Raw genomic sequence first — 20,143 nt, 5'->3', positions numbered from 1 at the left:
TAGTGTTTGGCCTCTGCCAAAAAAAATAATAATAATAAAAAAATAAAAAAATAAAAAAAAAAAAAAATATATATATATATATATATATATATATATATATATATATATATATATATATATATATATATATATAAGAATCAAACTTCACATTTTAAATGGTTGTAAAAGTCCTCTGTGTTGACTTTTATTTTGAAGGAAAAAACGGAAGTGGCGTATTGTGTGACCTTATGTGCCTTTTCCGCAGCGCAACGTTTTAGTCAGAGCCCCGCCCACCGGAAAACCTCTGTTTTGGTTTGAATTGAACCAACCGAAAGCAGGCGGAGGCGGATTTTCACGGGGAGAGGGAGTTTTAAATTTGTATAATGCAATTTACACACACGTATTGCTTGGATATATTTTATTACAATTAGGCTATCTTTTAATGTCTATATGAGTATGTGTTCTATCTTTTAAACCGAAATAACAATTGTATATTTCTTACTCTGATAACACTGAAGTGAATGCAATGGCAGTTAGTGAGTTAGCAGCAGACTGCTAATTGTTGGCGTATTTTTGCACATGTCACAGCGATCATTTTAACATTTCTTTACGTTTTACTTTCTGATCGCTGTTTAACAAACTAATAATAAGAGCGAAAAAAGAGATGGGTACTGAGGTAAAAGAGATAAAGGACGATAGCGATCTCAGTAAGTTGTTTTTCTTACAAGTTTGCTTACTTATCAACGACACTTTCAAAGTCTTCCTAATGATAATAACAATAATCGGGTATCTTACTTTATAGCAGGATGTTTTTACCCTCTTTTCTAATGAAGTTAAGATCTTGTTAATTGAGATCTGTGTCTGGTCTTTAGTTTGTGTACTTTGTAAGCGGCCCGACAACATTCCAGAAAAATATGGGGAGAAGATCACTGTTGAACAGCACAAACTGACTGTCCACTATTTCTGTTTGGTGAGCGACTGTGAGCTTACTTTTATACTTTACAGTTTGAGTGAAGCACATGCTATGAGCTTCTTATTAGGACCAGCAGCTCTATTGCAAACATGGCCACTGACAGCTGTTTTACATTTATGCTGGTGTTGTATATTTGGACAAACATTTAATTTTGGAGTCCTCCCTTTTGAAATTGTCCAGGTTAAATTATTGGTGGAATTCTGTCCCATTTACCCCGAAGCTTGTGATTCTTACAAAACCTGTCAAGAAAATATCCTAGTCCTATTTTAGTCAATAACAACACACACACACACACACCCACTTATATTAATAAAAATGTCTGTGTTACAGTAATGAGAATCATCACTGAAAATCAGGTACTAAAAACAAAATGGTTTTCATCTGAGCAGAAACAGTATTTTTTTGTTTGGTTAAGGCTGCAGCCTTCTTTCCAATGGTAACTGGTTACAGCTAAATAAAAGAATGTTGAACAACAGTCATTTTAAAATGACATTACTCAGTGCTACGAGTGGGTTAAATACCATTTGCAGTCTTTCCAGATCTATTAAAAGAAACAAGGCACCTGTTTTGGAGGAAAAAACAAGCTCAAAATGAGGGATTTGCCTCACCCAAAATAAGCAAAAACAAGGTATAACTTTCAGGTTAGAAATCATTAGCATAGTATACAATAGACTGTGTAAAGTAACATCTTTTCAATCAATTTTTTATTTTTTTTATCCCCCTTTTTTTTACCAATTTTGAATGCCCAATTCCCACTACTTAGTAGGTCCTCGTGGTGGCACGGTTACTCACCTCAGTCTGGGTGGCGGAGGACAAGTCTCAGTTGCCTCCGCTTCTGAGACCGTCAATCCACGCATCTTATCACGTGGCTCGTTGTGCATGACACCGCGGAGACTCGCAGCATGTGGAGGCTCATGCTACTCTCTGTGATCCACGCACAACTTACCGCACGCCACATTGAGAGCGAGAACCACTAATCGCGACCACGAGGAGGTTACCCCATGTGACTCTACTCTCCCTAGCAACTGGGCCAATTTGGTTGCTTAGGAGACCTGGCTTGAGTCACTCAGCACACCCTGGATTCGAAACTTGCAACAGCAGGGGTAGTAGTCAGCGTTAATACTCGCTGAGCAACCCAGGCCCCAATAAATGTATTATTAATATTAAATGTATCCCCAAAAATATTTCAAATATTAATTTGGCCACCTAAAATCAAGTAATAGCCCAAATCTGTCTCTCCTGCATGTATGCACACACTGCATGGGCATGTTTGGACTAAACGTCACCTCTTGCAGGCTGAATGATTGGTTTTTAAACTAGCAGTTTCCTTTAGAATCAAAGTGCATGCTCATGTTCTGCTAAAAAGAGAGAAGCCTCATTTTCTTCAGGCAACAGGAAGTGATATAATTCTGAAAATGTACTGTGATAAACCTTTTGGTCTTTGGTTTCATGAAAAAATTATCGGAACAAAATTAACCAGTAATAAATTGATTACCAGCATTTAAAAATAATGTTTTTACTACAGAACAATTGAAAGGGATTTCTTTCTGGTTTTTGGTTACGTTCTGCAAAAAGTTTAGTTCATTTTCGGTTTTCGTTCCTTGAACTGTTTTTAGTCCATGTTGAAAACAGTGGGAATGGTAAAAATAAAACCTGTGGACAAATTACTGTAATGAGAATTGAGTTAAATGTGCTAAAGTGTCCTGAAAATAATGTAACAAAATGCTAAAAATCATGATAATATGGGGTTAAATATGAGAATTTGTGAGAATCACCTGTAATTTGTCAGCCATGAATCTCTTATGGGAATGCAGAATATCATATCTCACATACTGTATGTTCTCTATAATTCAGACCTGTTTCAAACAAGAAAGCTGTTCCCTTCTAAACTGAGGTTCTGACGATTTGTAAATATGAATTATTCTGTATTATTTTGTACAAATATTGCAAAAGCCCAACACTAGACTCTTAATTCAAGTATAAAGGTACTAAAATAGTCCTAAAAGTATTCTTCTATCTCGTACAGCTGGTGTCTAGTGGAGTATTTCAGAGAGGAAAAGAGGATGAAGGCATACTTGGTTTTCTTGTGGATGACATCAAGAAGGAGATTCGCAGATCTGCGAGGCTGGTAAATCCACAACTGTCATATTCAATTCAATAACATCACTGCGTAAATTCTTCTGAGACGGTAACGTTTTAAAAACTTCACTTGCAGAAATGCACGCACTGCAAAAAAAATGGTGCTTCAGTGGGGTGCTATGTCAAAAGCTGCAGACAAGTGGTCCACCTGCCTTGTGGAATCGAGCAGGAGTTTATTTTCCAGTTCAATGGCTCGTTTCCGTAAGTATCTCTTGAATAGGTATCATCACTTTTGCTTTCCAAAGAAAGATGATAGTGTAGGGTCCCACAAACCATAACTTAGACTGTAAAGAAAATCTAGAGTGAAATTTCCTTTAAATGATTATTTAAATGAAAACAGGGGGCTGATCTTGGTATAGTACAGAGCCTCTGAGATATTGATTATGATTGCTCTTGTTTGCAGGTCTTACTGCAAAAAACATGCACCTACTCAGGTCTGTGTGTCCAGCCCCAGTCTGCCACTGTCCTGCTCTGTGTGTCTGGAACCCACTGAACCTATTCTCTCCTTTAATGTGCTCAAGTGTCCTGCATGTCATGGAAGCTGGTTTCACAGGGATTGTGTACAGGTAACCAACCATACTGTAAATTCAAGCATGCTTTTAGATGAACGTGTCCTATATAACTATAAATATAAAAATTAGAGGTAGACTGGTATATTGGTTTTACAGATTAATCGGTGCCGATAGTCGCTTTTTGGCAATATCGGTTATCGTCAAAAATCTATGCCGATAGTTGCCAATATTTCTTTTCCCCTCATTTGTTTTTATTTTGTATCAATAAACCTCATCTGGTGAAACATACACATACAAAACCCTTCATCTGATGAATATATAGGCAATAAAAAGCTTAATTTGGTAAATATTTACATATAGAGCATTGTAACAAAGCCACGTCTCTGTCATTTCAAAATAAGTGTCCTCTGTGTATTTCAAGCTTCTTTATAGTTAAAAGTCTAGCATTATGTACCAAATCATAATTTTTCTGGTTATTATTGGGATTTTGGTTGCACAATAAACTGCTTTTGGGATTTTATTAATTTTGGACTCTTGTAACATCGGTGTCTGTGCCTGTCATAGTAAGGAAAGACTAAGAATTTTTTTAACATTCTATAAATCAGTTGTAAAACATTATCGCCCGATTAATTGGTTGTCGGCCTTTTCCACAACCTTAGTTATCGGTATTGGCAAAATCCACTATCGGTCAACCTCTAATAAAAATCAGGTGCTGCAAATCTAAGCCTGGTTCTCAACTCTGTTGTTCCAGCAACATGCATACAGTGCAGCCATGTTTTTCTTCAAATGCACACTTTGCAATAACCAGGACCAGTTCCAGCAAGAAATGCTTAGAATGGGTATATATATACCAGAGAGGTAAGTGACAATTGCTTTCTGCTGATTTTGATTCTGCTGATAAACACTGCATTCTCATTGGCACTTTTTCCCTCAGTATTTGATTTGTACTATCCTTAAAACTGATGTGTGTCATTTATTCAATGTTAAAATACTTTCTCCAATGGTAGCTTGTTATGCAAAAACAACAATTAGTAAGCAATTCACTGGTTGATTTCCCTGAAAGTGTTAACACTGTGGCATTATCACAACATAGCTGTGTTTGAGCATCTCGACAAGCCATAAAGCATCATTGGCTCAACCAATGGCATGAGTTTGAGTGGGACTGTCTGTTTGTCTGACCAATAGCAGATTGGGGAGTGAGAAAACCTGTCAGAAATGACACACTTCAACTATAAGTACCTGTAGATTTAACTAACCATATGATGAAATATTGTATATTTGCTTCAGGGATGCATCATGGGAACTAGAGGAAAATGCATATAGGGAATTATTGCAGGTGTACCAGCACTGTGATGCTGCAAAGTGTCGCTGTTCTGGAGGTCGTACACAGAGTTCACAGTCAGGGTAATCTGTGCACTTTATTATTCTAATTTCTTACATAATTAAACAGAATCAGTTTAATAATGTTTGATAAAGGTTACAAACAAATTAAGATTTTATGTACTGATTGAGCACTATGGTACCGGAAATTAAGATTGGGTATGACTGTGGTTCACAGGCCTTTTGAAATCATTCTTTGTAAGTTCTGTGGATCCAGCGGAACTCATCGAAAGTGCTCCAACCTCAGGCTTTATGATACCGACTGGGGCTGTGCTGACTGTAAAGCTGTTGTTGAGGGGAAAAGTAAGTTCTCCTGAACTATTATTATTGATCATCCTGTATCAGTATCCTGTATAGAATTTTCTATCAGTTTTTGTTAACTTAAGGTTTACTTAGTAATTTTTTTCTTCATTAAATAGTTTTACCCTTTACTACACTTTTTAAGACACCTGGGTTCTGGAAGTATTTTCCCTTAATTTTTTTGTATAGGCTTTTTATAAAAACCCCCACAAAGAGTTGTAAGCCATGAACCAAACCAACCAACCCCGAGGCGAATCACAACATTACAAACTTTGTTTTGAGGCAAAAAAGTTTTTGAAAATCGGATAAAAAGACAAAGGTACAAGACTGTTGTGACGAGGAGGAGGGCGTGGCCGGGCCGGGCCGGGCCGTGACGACGCACGCCCAGCACTGAATTGTCGTAATCAGCTGGGAGGGGGATAAAGACTAGCCGTTAGCGCCAGTTTGAGAGAGAGAGAGACACACGGCTGCTGTGTGTGTGCGTGTGTTTTATGTTGTTTTAAGTTATTTTATGTCGTTAAAGTTATGTTGACTGTTCTGCCAGTTCCCGCGTCCTCCTTGCCCATCCTTTACCCGTTACATTGATGCCGAAACCCGGGAAGGAGGAGGGATGCGCTGTTGCGGAGTCCTCGCCACTGCCATCTGCCAGGGGAGCAGCCGCGGCCGTCTGCCTGGGGACGGAGGGGTCGCTGCCGGCCACCGTGAGTTGGAGGACTCGCTGCTGTCCGTCAGAGGTCGGAGAAGTGGCTGAGGACCAGGCGATGGCATGTCCGGGGACCGGCGAGCCAGTTTTCTCTCTCTCTCCTCTCCCTCTCTCTCTGTTGCTCCGCCTCGCTCTTTCCCTCTCCCCTTTCCTTCCCCTCGTCTCTCCCAGGGCTCCAGAAAGGTGGGGAAGACCTGCCGGCAGGCACGGAGTACGTCATGCCGGGGGTTTCCCCAGCCTGTGTCGGGCGATGGAGGAGTGTGATGAGGAGAAGGGCCGGGCTGTGAGGACACACGCCCGGCCCTGAATCGGGCTAATCAGCCGGTAGGGGGATAAAGACGAGCCGGCGTCAGTTCGAGAGCCACATGTGGCCGCGGTGTGTGTGTGTCTATGTGTTTAAGTTGATTTGAGTTAATTTATGTTATTAAAACTTACATTGACTGTTCAGCCGGTTCCCACCTCCTCCTTGCCCACCTTACCCCGTTACAACTGTGTAATAAAATGTTTCACATGAACACGAACTACAATCCCATGAAGCATTGCAAATTATGTAAATGAATAAAAACAATGGGAATATATAAAACTATTGGTTTTATTGTTGTTGATTAGAAGTATAGAAACAATATATTTGATGTTTATTGCTAAATATTCTGATATGTACAAGTATATAAGTCGTTTAAGTGTGAAGGGAGGCTGACTCGATTACGTCATATGCAGTGCGTCATGGGTAGTCACTCCTGGGCTCTTTTCTCTGATTGGTGAAGCTTTTTCTGCTGGACTATGCGTAATGTTTGGGGGCAGTGGTGGCTCAGTGGTCAAGGCTCTGGGTTACTGATCAGAAGGTCGGGGGTTCAAGCCCCAGCATCACCAAGATGCCACTGTTGGGCCCTTGAGCAAGGCCCTTGACCCTATCTGCTCCAGGGGCACCGTATCATGGCTGACCCTGCACTCTGACCCCAGCTTAGCTGGGATATGTGAAAAAAAAAGAATTTCACTGTATATGTGCAAATGTATAATGTGTGATAAATAAATAAAAAAATAAAAAATGTAGTTGTTCACCAGGAATTTTGCAATCAAACACAATTTTTAAACAATGAAGTTGAAATAATGCAGACTGATGACAGAAGCATATACCATTGATGAACAACCTCAGAGCTCAGGATAGGTCTGTCTTTAAATGTTTATAAGTTATCGTTGGAAATCAATCAATCTATGAAAGAGATTTTTACTTCCGGAACCAGACTGTTGTGCTCTATTGATGGGCGCTTTAGTTAACAAAATAAATTAAACAGAGCTGACTGTGAATAGCCCATTTCTACAATAGCATCAAATTATTACTTTTGCGTGATGCTGCATTCACACTGGCTTTAGTGTCCACAGTTTTCCTGACCAACCACTGGGTGGCGCCATGACACCTGGACTAATTTTTGGTTCCGGTCTCCAAAGAAGCGATGTAAAATATACTAAATGAGCAAACCAGACGGAGAACGATAACCATTTTAAGCATTAGTTAAAATGAGTTCAGACTCATCTTGTGCAGTAGTTAGCTGTCATAACAACTCGGAAGTAGTTAATGATATCAGCATAACAAACCTCAGGCCGTCACACTGGTGAGGTACTGTCAAAAGACAGTCATCGCAACGCTGTAAAATCTGGACACTATGGAGCCACATGTATGCTAAACACAATTAATATGCTAAACATCACATTATCCGCTAAAACATGCACAGATACAAGTAAAAACACTGGAAACCGGAAAAGGAAAACACACTTCTGTTTTGAATCGGGGGTATTCAGAAAGCAGTTCCGTTTGGTGGTACTAGTGGCACAGAAATGACATACTTCAGCTATAAGACAGTAAGTCACAGTTTGCAGATACCATAAAAATTAACGGGGAGAGTCGTAAACGCACACTAACCTGTCGCAAAAATGTCCGTGTCATTTTACTGTAGTAAACTCCACACATATTTCATTCCAAAAGTATTGTTTACTGTAAAACAGCAGACAGGCATCTCCTCCATAGACATCCATAAAAAAATCTGGTTTCCTTACCAATGTACAGCCCCATAGAATGTATATGACTGCCAGGTTATGCATTTTGTTGCTAACCTTGTAGGCTCCCCTTGGTAGGAGGGCTCTAAAAAAGGTGGGCAAGTTCAAGATGCCTGCCATAATGGCCAGCGCAACATATAGAGAAAATTACTGAGTGTTAAATTACTGCTTACATTTAATATTTAAAAAGTACTGTATGTGCAGTGAAGTAATCAAATTATATAGAACAAAATCTAGTTTTATGGTTCCCATGGTCATGGAAAACCTGGAAATATCAGATTTTAAAATGGAGATTTTCAGGCCTGGAAAAGTCATAGAAATTAGTTAAATCCTTAAAAGTCATGGAAATTTCTTTAGTGAATATATTTTAAAAATTAATTGGTTTAGCACAGCTCTAAAATATTTTATTGGCTTGAATCCAGATCTGTATTCTGAACCACTCATAGAAAAATTGTGGAAATTATTTTGTCAAAAAGCACGGGAATCCTGTAGCTTCATTCTCACTCTTCTTTGCCACCTGTATTAAACCTGTGTTCTCTCACTTTGGCAGAGTCAGTGCCTTTGCCAAATTATGTTACATCACCACTGGCTAAAAGGCAAGAGAGGAAGAGGCTGTTGCAAAATATTTCAGACCTTCACTCTTCACTCATCACAAAAAGGTACTTGCTTAATCACCAGCATCTGGTTTTGTAAGGGAACTTTCTGGAGAACTTATATGTGCAGCATCTGTGGCATGCTGTTAATTACCACAGAATAGAGCTGCACAATTAATAGTATTTTAATCGAGATCACGATTTCTGCCTCTCACAGTTCATTATGCATAAACATCTGTGATATTAGTGAGCTAGCAAACAGAAATTTTCAGCCAGGTATAGTTGCAAATTGTTAATTTTCATTATAGGCTGTCTATGGATGATAAATCACAAGTTTCACTTGTTTTGACTATAAAAACTCTGCCAGTACAGTAAGACAAAATACACATGTTAAAAATACATTCTCTGAAAAACCTAAATATCTTATGCAGTGTTGTTTCTAAAACAAGATAAATCTAACTGACCTAGTTTTAAGGATTTTTTGATATTTTTACAGGAAAACAATACAAAAATATGATTTTTGCCCTAATATCAAAGGTCTTACTAGAAAAAAGAAATTATGATCCAACGTGAATTTTCTTGATAAAAAAATATGATCGTGCCTGGTAACGTGCATGTAAAATGGCTAGAAATAGCATTTTAGCTTAGTGTAAAGCTGACAATTTACACAAGGATTATTTCTATTTCTTCTGCTCCAAACTTACTTCAAACTTACTTCTCTGTCTACTCGTATGAATGTAACACATCATAAGAAAGTGTTTCACCGCTGTTCAAATGCACTTTGGATCGCATCATTTATATGTATAAATGTTTTCCATCTGAAAGGACTTAATATTAAATGAAACAAATGACAATAAAATGCAAAGTAACTGTATTCTAATTACCAATGATTTAAATTGTAACTGTAGTGGAATATAGTTTCTTATATTTTGTATTTTAAATACTTATTCCCGTTACATGTATTCCGTTGCTCCCCAACACTGGGTGAGGATAATGCACGAGATTCCATCTGTGCTCTGAGTTCAGATCGGTTCGTGGGCATCGCTAACGTGCGCTGACGGCGTTATATATAAAGTGCTCCAGATTTACTCAGTTGCACATTTGCGTTATTCCAAATATGTTTGGCCATTACAAGTATGTAAGCAAATCTAAAGTAACCCCACGGCACTGGGGTTGTGTGGAGCAAGGAGGAGATAAGAGCATATCACCATGTATGGAAGGAACACAAAACTATTGTCACTTGCTGAGTTCGTAATTGCATACTACCCTACTACTCCTACTACTTCTGCCATATCTGTCTATGGCAAAAATAGTGAGAGTAACATGATAGTATGCAATTCCGAACTCAGCGTCTGTCACTTCTGCTGGTAATACACAGAAACAACACACTGTCTTCCTTCAAAATAAAAGACTAAATAAAATAATTAGGTTTCCTTCAAAATAAAGGCTTGAGACTGTATAACATTTCTGCTTGCTCAATTATTACAGAAATATATTTATATTATCTATTACTGAAGGGTATGGGAATAAAATAATTTAAAGAATGGATCTTAAAAGAGGATGCAAGTGTAAACATTACTACAGAGTAACTTTTTCTATTAGCAGTAAAGAATGGGCAAAACATCACTTAATTTTGGTCAAAAGGAATAATTTACTTGTTTGTAGTTCCTACAACTTGTTCAGCACTGTTTAATGTAATTTTATGTTTTCTGTTTTTTAGAATCGATATCTAAGCAGTGGCAGCAGTAAAAAAAAAAAAACATGTTCAAATTGTGCAGTCTTGTAATAATCCCCCCCAAATGACAGAATAATCGCAATTAATAATTGTGATTAAAAGTTTGCGCAAAATAATCGTGATTATCACTTTCACCATTATCGTGCAGCCCTACCACAGAACATTTCTTCAGTTTGTGATAGATTTTGATCTTAAAGCAATCTTTCGATGTGCATTTGGAAACTTAGAATTAGTAATTATTCATTTAGTTGGCTAAATTCTGTTTCATCAACAAAACCTAACATGAATAAACTGTGAACATATCAGAGGTTAGTAGAGGATAAAACACTTGTTGAATCTATTACAACGCACACTAAAGCCAATCAAGTGGATCATGATTTTTTTTTTCTAGAATTTTGTTGCTTAACTTTACTGCATATATACAGGTGCATCTCAATAAATTAGAATGTTATGGAAAAGTTCATTTATTTCAGTAATTCAACTCAAATTGTGAAACTCGTGTATTAAATAAATTCAATGCACACAGACTTAAGTAGTTTAAGTCTTTGGTTCTTTTAATTGTGATGATTTTGGCTCACATTTAACAAAAACCCACCAATTCACTATCTCAAAAAATTAGAATATGGTGACATGCCAATCAGCTAATCAACTCAAAACACCTGCAAAGGTTTCCTGAGCCTTCAAAATGGTCTCTCAGTTTGGTTCACTAGGCTACACAATCATGGGGAAGACTGCTGATCTGACAGTTGTCCAGAAGACAATCATTGACACCCTTCACAAGGAGGGTAAGCCACAAACATTAATTGCCAAAGAAGCTGGCTGTTCACAGAGTGCTGTATCCAAGAATGTTAACAGAAAGTTGAGAGGAAGGAAAAAGTGTGGAAGAAAAAGATGCACAACCAACCGAGAGAACCACAGCCTTATGAGGATTGTCAAGCAAAATCGATTTAAGAATTTGGGTGAACTTCACAAGGAATGGACTGAGGCTGGGGTCAAGGCATCAAGAGCCACCACACACAGACGTGTCAAGGAATTTGGCTACAGTTGTCGTATTCATCTTGTTAAGCCACTCCTGAACCACAGACAACGTCAGAGGCGTCTTACCTGGGTTAAGGAGAAGAAGAACTGGACTGTTGCCCAGTGGTCCAAAGTCCTCTTTTCAGATGAGAGCAAGTTTTGTATTTCATTTGGAAACCAAGGTCCTAGAGTCTGGAGGAAGGGTGGAGAAGTTCGTAGCCCAAGTTGCTTGAAGTCCAGTGTTAAGTTTCCACAGTCTGTGATGATTTGGGGTGCAATGTCATCTGCTGGTATTGGTCCATTGTGTTTTTTGAAAACCAAAGTCACTGCACCTGTTTACCAAGAAATTTTGGAGCACTTCATGCTTCCTTCTGCTGACCAGCTTTTTAAAGATGCTGATTTCATTTTCCAGCAGGATTTGGCACCTGCCCACACTGCCAAAAGCACCAAAAGTTGGTTAAATGACCATGGTGTTGGTGTGCTTGACTGGCCAGCAAACTCACCAGACCTGAACCCCATAGAGAATCTATGGGGTATTGTCAAGAGGAAAATGAGAAACAAGAGACCAAAAAATGCAGATGAGCTGAAGGCCACTGTCAAAGAAACCTGGGCTTCCATACCACCTCAGCAGTGCCACAAACTGATCACCTCCATGCCATGCCAAATTGAGGCAGTAATTAAAGTAAAAGGAGCCCCTACCAAGTATTGAGTACATATACAGTAAATGAACATACTTTCCAGAAGGCCAACAATTCACTAAAAATGTTTTTTTTATTGGTCTTATGATGTATTCTAATTTTTTGAGATAGTGAATTGGTGGGTTTTTGTTAAATGTGAGCCAAAATCATCACAATTAAAAGAACCAAAGACTTAAACTACTTCAGTCTGTGTGCATTGAATTTATTTAATACACGAGTTTCACAATTTGAGTTGAATTACTGAAATAAATGAACTTTTCCACGACATTCTAATTTATTGAGATGCACCTGTAGAATAGAGTTTTTGAAGTCTATTGAACTTCTTGTTTTTTAGGCAGTGTGTGTCAGCCACTTCTCCAGAGATTTTAATGGATCTGGCCTGTCAGATTTCACAGCAGCATTCCATAGAGGTGCTAGTGGGAGATGATGTTAATGAGGTGCTGGAAGCAGCTCTGCGGGTTCTGCGGCAAAGTGACTTTAACCCGTGCTACACTCTTTCTGTAAAATTCTCCAAAGACAATCTGAACAACAACGTTAGGAATCAGCATCTGTTCCTCAATGGCCTCGTTCAAAACTTACAGATGTCAGAAATCTTTGAGGGACCTCATGGAGCTAAAAACCTGGTTCTGAATTCAAAAGGTAGGTCAGGCTTTTATTATTTGACTAACTATTTTTTTATTTAAAGGGACAGAAGAAGTTTATTTGATTTCCAATACAGTACCACTCACTCCGAACAACTGACCTTCAAAACTAACAATTGTATCATATGAACAGCCCTGAGGGATGATCTTTACTTTGAGGTTGGTAGCCTGCTGGCTCTCTCTTTGGTTCATGGTGGTCCTCCCGTGGGCTTCTTCTCTCCAGCGCTGTACCATAGTCTGTTCCACTACCCCACAGACTACAGGCCTACTTTAGAAGACCTGGGAGACACTGCTTTTGCACATAAAATCAGAAGGGTGAGTATTATTTAGATTTTAAGATTCAGAACTGGACAGATGTACATTTGTGGAGGCACAAATCATCATTATAGCTAGCAGAATGCAAATTACTGTTGTTGTACATATTTTAGATTGCAGAAGCAAACTCCATGAAGGAGTTGAAATACGCAATGCAGTCAGCATCACAGTATTTGGAAGTAGCAGGCTGCTGGCGAAAGATCGGCAAACTGTCTGAGAAAGACATGTTGGTGGAGGATGTTCTAAATTTTTACCTGATCATCAGAGTGCAGCTGCCTCTTCAAAGGTTGGTACCCTAAACTGCTTGTGTCTTATATGTACAGTTGTGCTCAAAAGTTTGCATATCCTTGGAGAACTGGTAATATATGTACCATTTTAAAGAAAACATGAGTGAGCAGGCAAAACACATTCCTTTTATTTCTTAAGGGATTCATATTCAACTGTAGTTTATAAGAGAATGGCACAATCATAAAACAAAACATGGCAACAATGGAAAAAATTGAAATGACCCCTGTTCAAAAGTCTGCATACCCGTAGTTCTTAATACTGTGTATTGCCCCCTTTAGCATCAATGACAGCGTGCAGTCTTTTGTAATAGCTGTCTATGAGGCCGCAAATTCTTGCAGGTGGTATAGCTGCCCATTCGTCTTGGCAAAATGCCTCCAGGTCATGTAAAGTCTTTGGTCGTCTTGCATAAACCGCACGTTTGAGATCTCCCCAGAGTGGCTTGATGATATTAAGGTCAGGAGACTGTGATGGCCACTCCAGAACCTTCACCTTTTTCTGCTGTACCCACTGGAGGGTCAACTTGGCCTTGTGCTTAGGGTCATTGTCGTGCTGGAAAGTCCAAGAACATCCCATGCGCAGCTTTTGTGCAGAAGATTGCAAATTGTCTGCCAGTATTTTCTGATAACATGCTGCATTCATCTTGCCATCAATTTTCACAAGATTCCCCGTGCCTTTAGAGTTCTTTTCTGCTCCCCATGGCTCAGTATCTAGCCTGCTCAGTGCATCCACATGAGAGCTAACAAACTCATTGACTATTTATACACAGACACTAATTGCAATTTAAAAAACCACAGGTGTGATTAACCTTTAATTGCCATTTAAACCTGTGTGTATTACCTTGTGTGTCTGTAACAAGGCCAAACATTCAAGGGTATGTAAACTTTTGATCAGGGCCATTTGGGTGATTTCTGTTATCATTATGATTTAAAAAGAAGCCAAACAACTATGTGATAATAAATGGCTTCGTATGATCACTATCCTTAAATAAAAGACAGTTTTTTTGCACGATCAGTCCTATTTTCAAAATCAATGCCAAAATTTCACAATTTCTGCTAGGGTATGCAAGCTTTTGAGCACAACTGTATACCTACAGTGTATACAGTAAGTTAAAAAAATGTTTTATGATTTTCCATAAGTTCCTATTTTCTTTTTTCAGATTTCGTGAGGGTCTGAGGACACTAGGACTGTTTGAGCGAGTTCAGATGTGTGCAGAGGGTTTCTATTCGGTTTTCTGTGGCCCCATGGAGAGGCTGACAGCTGAATCCATGATGGAGCTCTTCACTGCCCAACTTTCAGAGGAGAACGAACAACAAGCAAAGGAGCACACAACCATAAGCTTTTGGAAACAGTATCTACATGAGTGTGAGGGTATGTTTCATACAAAATTAGTAATGTGTGTTGGTAGAATTTAGAAACACAGTTTTTGTTTGGAGAATGAGTCCAGTCCACTGGCCATATAATAGCTGTTTTCCTGAGCAACCACTGGGTGGCACCATGATTATTCTAATTGCCTGTTTTGTGTTTCTGGTCTCATAACACAATGTAAAAACTACCAAAACGAGAGATCCAGATGGAGAATAACCATTTCAGGTTTTTTTTGGAGTAAAAATTAATTTCAGGCTCTACTTGGGCAGATGTTGGCTGTCATAACAACTCAAAGTAGATAATGATATCAACATAAGTAGCCTCAGAAAATCGCTTCATATCATCTACCCTAAAAATATGGTCATCTCGACTCTGTAAAGTAACACAACCCGCTAAGAATATACGCCAATGTGAGTTAAAACTCTGGAGACTGGAAACTGAAAACACTTCCACGTTCAGGAAAAAGGTGAATAGAACTGGATTGCTGATGATGTCATAACATCAAAGCCACTGTGCCGCCATATTGGTGTTCCCAAACATTCAAGTGTGCCTACTGGCTTAATAGAAAATCTTCTCATTTCAGTGAGTAAATGTTAGCTATTCAATCACTGATTTTCTATCAAAAATCTGCCTGTAAAACCTTGCTAACTTCCTACGCATGTGCAAGGTTTATTTGAATTGTAACTGATGTGCTTGGTTTTAATGGTTTTTAAATGGCAAATACACACACAGAATGTGTGACGTGTATGACTACAGAGAGTACGTCAATATGAAAACAAAGTCAAATCCAGGGCAATTTAGAAACTCGGACCAGACTGAAAAAGAGGACCTCCGGGAAGAAGCATGTATGTTCAACCTATAACAAGTAGAAATTGCAACTTTTCCTACTAGCATCACAACCTGTGGACAGTTTTGCCACATCTCTTAGTGAACATTGTGCTGTATTGATACGCAGCACCCCAGGGCAAACGGATGCTCTTGAGTCGACATCGCGATTCACAAATATCTTCTCCCTTGCAACTAATATTATCCATAATGAACAAATTCAAAGTTAATCAAGCGAAATGTGTCAATCTTACCTGAAGGTTGGAGACTGTGATACGGCACCGTTATCACCTGTCAGTTGTTGGGGATACCAATATGACCACTTGAACACTTCCAGTGGCTTCAGCTCCTGCAGCAATCCAGTTCTAATTAAAGATCATTGGTCCAGTTCCAGAGCGCTTGCATAATATAAAACTTGTGTATACCTCATTTCTATTAACAAGATGTGAATATCCAGTAACTTACATTTTAGACACAATTTGGTCAGTTATTTTGTCTGTATTTGCTCCACTAGTTAAAGTGATAGTTCACCCCAAAATGTTAATTCTCTCATTATTTACTCATCCTCATGGTATCCCAGTTGTGTATGACTTTCTTTCTTCACCAGAACACATTTGAAGAAAAATAGAAAACTATCTCAGCTCACAAAATGCAGTGAATGGTGATCCGATTTTTGAAGCTCCAAAAATCACAGACAGTCAGCATAAACTTCAAGAAAGTCATACACACCTGGGATATCACGAGGGTGAGTAAATAATGAGAGAATTTTCATTTTTGGGTGAACTATCCCTTTAAAATCATTCCAAACAAAGTCAAAGCAGGATCAACCTTGTGGTCAAGCAAAGCACATACTGAGAGCCTGTCTGGAATGCTGGGAATACTGACAAAAAAGTGATACAAACAGTGAAGTGCCCAAGTGCTGTTATAATAAATATTATCACTCTTAAGGGGGTCGCACACCATATGCGTCTGGCGGATGACATGGCGCATTCTAAAATTCGAAACAACTGTTTTCAATGAAGGTACGGACACCACCGCCACTCGGCGTCTGTCGGCAGCGCCCAGCTACGACTCCGGAGGCTGCTCAAATTTCTGCCACTCCACGGAGCGCAACTTGCATATTTTCCATTTAAATTCAACCCAAATCATTATCAAAGGACATATATTATTTACTTTAGCGTTCTTCATTCTTGAACAAGGGAAAAACCTTGGTAACTTTTGTGTGTACTGTCTGCAACCTGAACCACATCTACGTGCCCCATGTTTGATACCTGTGCCGTGTCCTAGCTGCGGCATGGTCTAGCGCTTCTCGTCCGGTGTGCAACCGCTTTTAGAATGCTGCTAGTCCAGTCAGATTTGAGGGCTGTAACTAACTGTTGTATCATTGCATACAACATATATTTTATTTCCAGCATATAGTGGTACAACATGAGCTTAATCCTGTCCTTGTGTTTCAGGAGGCCGGTGTGCAGCGTCACTTGAGGATGTTCTAACGTTTGCCACTGCTACAGATGTGATTCCTTCCATTGGATTCAACCCGGCTCCGTCTCTTTCATTCCTAAACTCGCCAGACACTTCCTGTGCCTTTCCTCAGAGCAACTGTGACACCAATCATCTCATTCTGCCAATACTACCTTCTTATGAGATCTTCAAGAAGCACTTGGATTACACTGTGTGTCAGTTTTCAGTTATGCAGGCCACTTAAAGAAACTCTTCCTCCACTCTGTGGATATTTCAGTAGATTCATGGTGTAGATTTACCCAGTGATCTACAATGGTGCTAAATATCTATGTTTCTAATTATTGGAGTTATTGATTATTGTTATATGAACAGTATTTTTCACTGTAGCTCACAGCAGCATTACTTTGATTACCATGACCATAGGTTGCTCCTTACCCAATTTAACCTTTCACATTCATCAGAAGCTTCTAGCAGTTATTTGGCAGTAAATTGGAATTTCTAAACAGAAAATACAGATGATGTCCTGGCACTGTTACAGTTTGCTAATATTTACATTAATAACTGCAACCAGTCAGCAGTTGTCACATTTCATAGGAATTCTCAGTTATGAGGCAATGCAAGTTCTTTACATTCTTAGACTTATGTTAAGGTTCTGTATTCTTTGTGCATTTTCTAAAGAATAGTTGCATTTTTTTTTTTTTCTCAAAGAAGAGATGTTCTTTCTATTGTTAATTGCTGTAAATTTGGTCTTTATAGTGAGATCTTAAAAGTACTTGAAAACTTGTAATTTATGCAAATGCATGTACACAAATGGCTCTACAATAAATTGTCTCTTTGGTGTCAGCTAAATGTTCCTAGCTATACATTTCAGAGGTGCACAGGTTTTAGTTAGTAGTGCAACCAAAGTTTAAATTGTTGAATAGGTAGTGTTGTATGTACTTACAGCACGTGTACTAGGCAGCGAAGAGAATTTGATTTTCACACAAGAAAGGTTCACATTGTAGTCTAAAAACTGATAGCAATTTCCAGGTAGCCACAAGATTGAGCAATTGTTCATTTTGTCATCATTATTCGCCAACATCCAGTTGCCCCACAATAGACAAGATAAGATGTGGTCTACGATCTTTTTAATAGCTTTATACAGTGCATTTCTTTGAAGAGAAGGTAAGTCTATCCCTCACAGCTTTGTTTTCATTCCTGTAAAAAAATCAAAGATAGCGCTGCTGTGAATAAGGTCTATGAATTTGAGTCAGCTGTTGCTGAGTTCTATGTTCTCAATTTGTTTGTCCCTGAGACTATTGTAGCAATCATACACAAGCAATGTATATATTTTTCACATGTATAGTTTTCTATTTTTCCTGTTTTTGTTTAAGAGTATACGATGGCTTGCCTGTTCTGTAACTCATAATTTATTACATTCTTTCCCTTTACAGTTACACTCATTGTTTCCCCTCTTGGATTTAATAAATAATTGTATATCTATGCAAGTATGACATTTATTACTGAGAAATGGAAAAGCCAGTTCCAAGACATCACACATTAAAATATGCATTTTTGTTTCAAAGATTATATCCATATCAAAGACAACAATCCAGTAAGACAAAGACAAATGGAGCATAACATGTAATCTGAAGTTAATCAAGTGGACCTTTCTTTTTTTGCCTGAATATGATGGATATATATATATATATATATATATATATATATATATATATATATATATATACACACACACACACACATTCACAATGGTGTCAAATAAACTTTTCTAGAAACGGCACACATTCTTAGCAGGCAATGTGCTGTTGAAAGGATTACATTTGTAAAAACTGTCAAAAAAACGGGACTGTATAGTGTTACTACGTTGACATTAACTACTTTTAGTTGTAATGACAGCCAACAACTGCACAAGTTGAGCCTGAAATTGATTTTTACTCCTAAAAAAAACTTAAATGTTTGTTCTCCATCTGGATTGCTCATTTTGGTAGTTTTTGCATTGCGTCTCAAGACCAGAAACAGAAAACAGGCAATTAGAATCATATAATGGCGCCGCCCATTGGTTACTCAGGAAAACTGTGGATAGCCAATTGTACAACTTCGTTGCCATGACGATGTAATGTCAACAAACCCTAAAATGACTGTAAAATGGTTACAGGAGTTTTAAAGGAAGAATTAATGTAAGTGCTTTTATAAAATTATAAGATTCACATAATCTGCCTTTAAACTATCCAAAAAATGGCCCATTCACTTCAATTGTAAGTGCCTCACTGTAACCTCGATTTTTGCTTCTTTTTTTTTCTTTTTTTTTTTTTTTAAAGAAAAGGAGGGATAATTCTGAATAATTTTTGTGGTAATCAACATTATGCCACAAATGCTGTCGATTGAGTTTAATTTATTGAACCTGGAATATTCCTTTAAGCCTGCTCTGTGCCTGTTCAAAATTCTGTGTATAGACGCAATGGCGCATAAAAGCCAGACTAAATTAAGCCTGCTCTGACCCTGCTCTGGTTCACTCACATTGCGTCTGCTGACGCTAAGGGGAACTCCTACAACCTATTGAAGCCCTTATGCCATAACGCCAATCTGCTGATTGGCAATGGTGTTTGAACCCCGCCCACCTAGGCGCTGTTAATAAGCCTACAGTTGAAGTCATAAGTTTACATACACTTTGGTTGAAGTCATTAAAACTCATTTTTTAACCACTCCACAGATTTCATATTAGTAAACTATAGCTTTGGCAAGTTGTTTAGGACATCTACTTGATGAATGAAACAAGTAATTTTTCCAACAATTGTTTACAGACAGATTGTTTCACTTTTAACTGACTACAGGTGCATCTCAATAAATTAGAATGTCGTGGAAAAGTTCATTTATTTCAGTAATTCAACTCAAATTGTGAAACTCGTGTATTAAATAAATTCAATGCTCACAGACTGAAGTAGTTTAAGTCTTTGGTTCTTTTAATTGTGATGATTTTGGCTCACATTTAACAAAAACCCACCAATTCACTATCTCAAAAAATTAGAATATGGTGACATGCCAATCAGCTAATCAACTCAAAACACCTGCAAAGGTTTCCTGAGCCTTCAAAATGGTCTCTCAGTTTGGTTCACTAGGCTACACAATCATGGGGAAGACTGCTGATCTGACAGTTGTCCAGAAGACAA

The 20,143-nt window shown here is 38.3% G+C and overlaps 1 protein-coding gene across 2 annotated transcripts; it reads left to right on the top strand.

Moving 5' to 3' along the window:
* Positions 1–303: 303 nt before the first annotated feature.
* LOC127410656 (G2/M phase-specific E3 ubiquitin-protein ligase-like) lies at positions 304–18,418 on the top strand. Of its 2 annotated transcripts, XR_007892148.1 has the most exons (15): positions 304–686; positions 852–949; positions 2,979–3,080; positions 3,168–3,292; positions 3,495–3,657; positions 4,355–4,461; positions 4,891–5,007; positions 5,162–5,286; positions 8,589–8,697; positions 12,416–12,720; positions 12,856–13,037; positions 13,151–13,323; positions 14,482–14,693; positions 16,123–16,260; positions 16,973–17,121. XR_007892148.1 is itself a non-coding variant. In XM_051645787.1 (14 exons), the coding sequence occupies exons 1-14, from the start codon at positions 644–646 to the stop codon at positions 17,218–17,220; spliced, it is 2,109 nt and encodes a 702-aa protein (XP_051501747.1). In that variant the 5' UTR covers positions 304–643; the 3' UTR covers positions 17,221–18,418. The 2 variants fall into 2 exon arrangements, 1 of the variants encoding a protein (XP_051501747.1); XM_051645787.1 differs by lacking the exon at positions 16,123–16,260 and having other exon boundaries at positions 16,973–18,418.
* The last annotated feature ends 1,725 nt before the right edge of the window (positions 18,419–20,143 follow it).

This window comes from Myxocyprinus asiaticus, chromosome 20 (genome assembly GCF_019703515.2).
Source record: "Myxocyprinus asiaticus isolate MX2 ecotype Aquarium Trade chromosome 20, UBuf_Myxa_2, whole genome shotgun sequence".
Taxonomy (NCBI): Eukaryota; Metazoa; Chordata; class Actinopteri; order Cypriniformes; family Catostomidae; genus Myxocyprinus; species Myxocyprinus asiaticus.
Note: the sequence above shows the minus strand (reverse complement) of the source record. Positions and strands in the feature narration are given on the sequence as shown.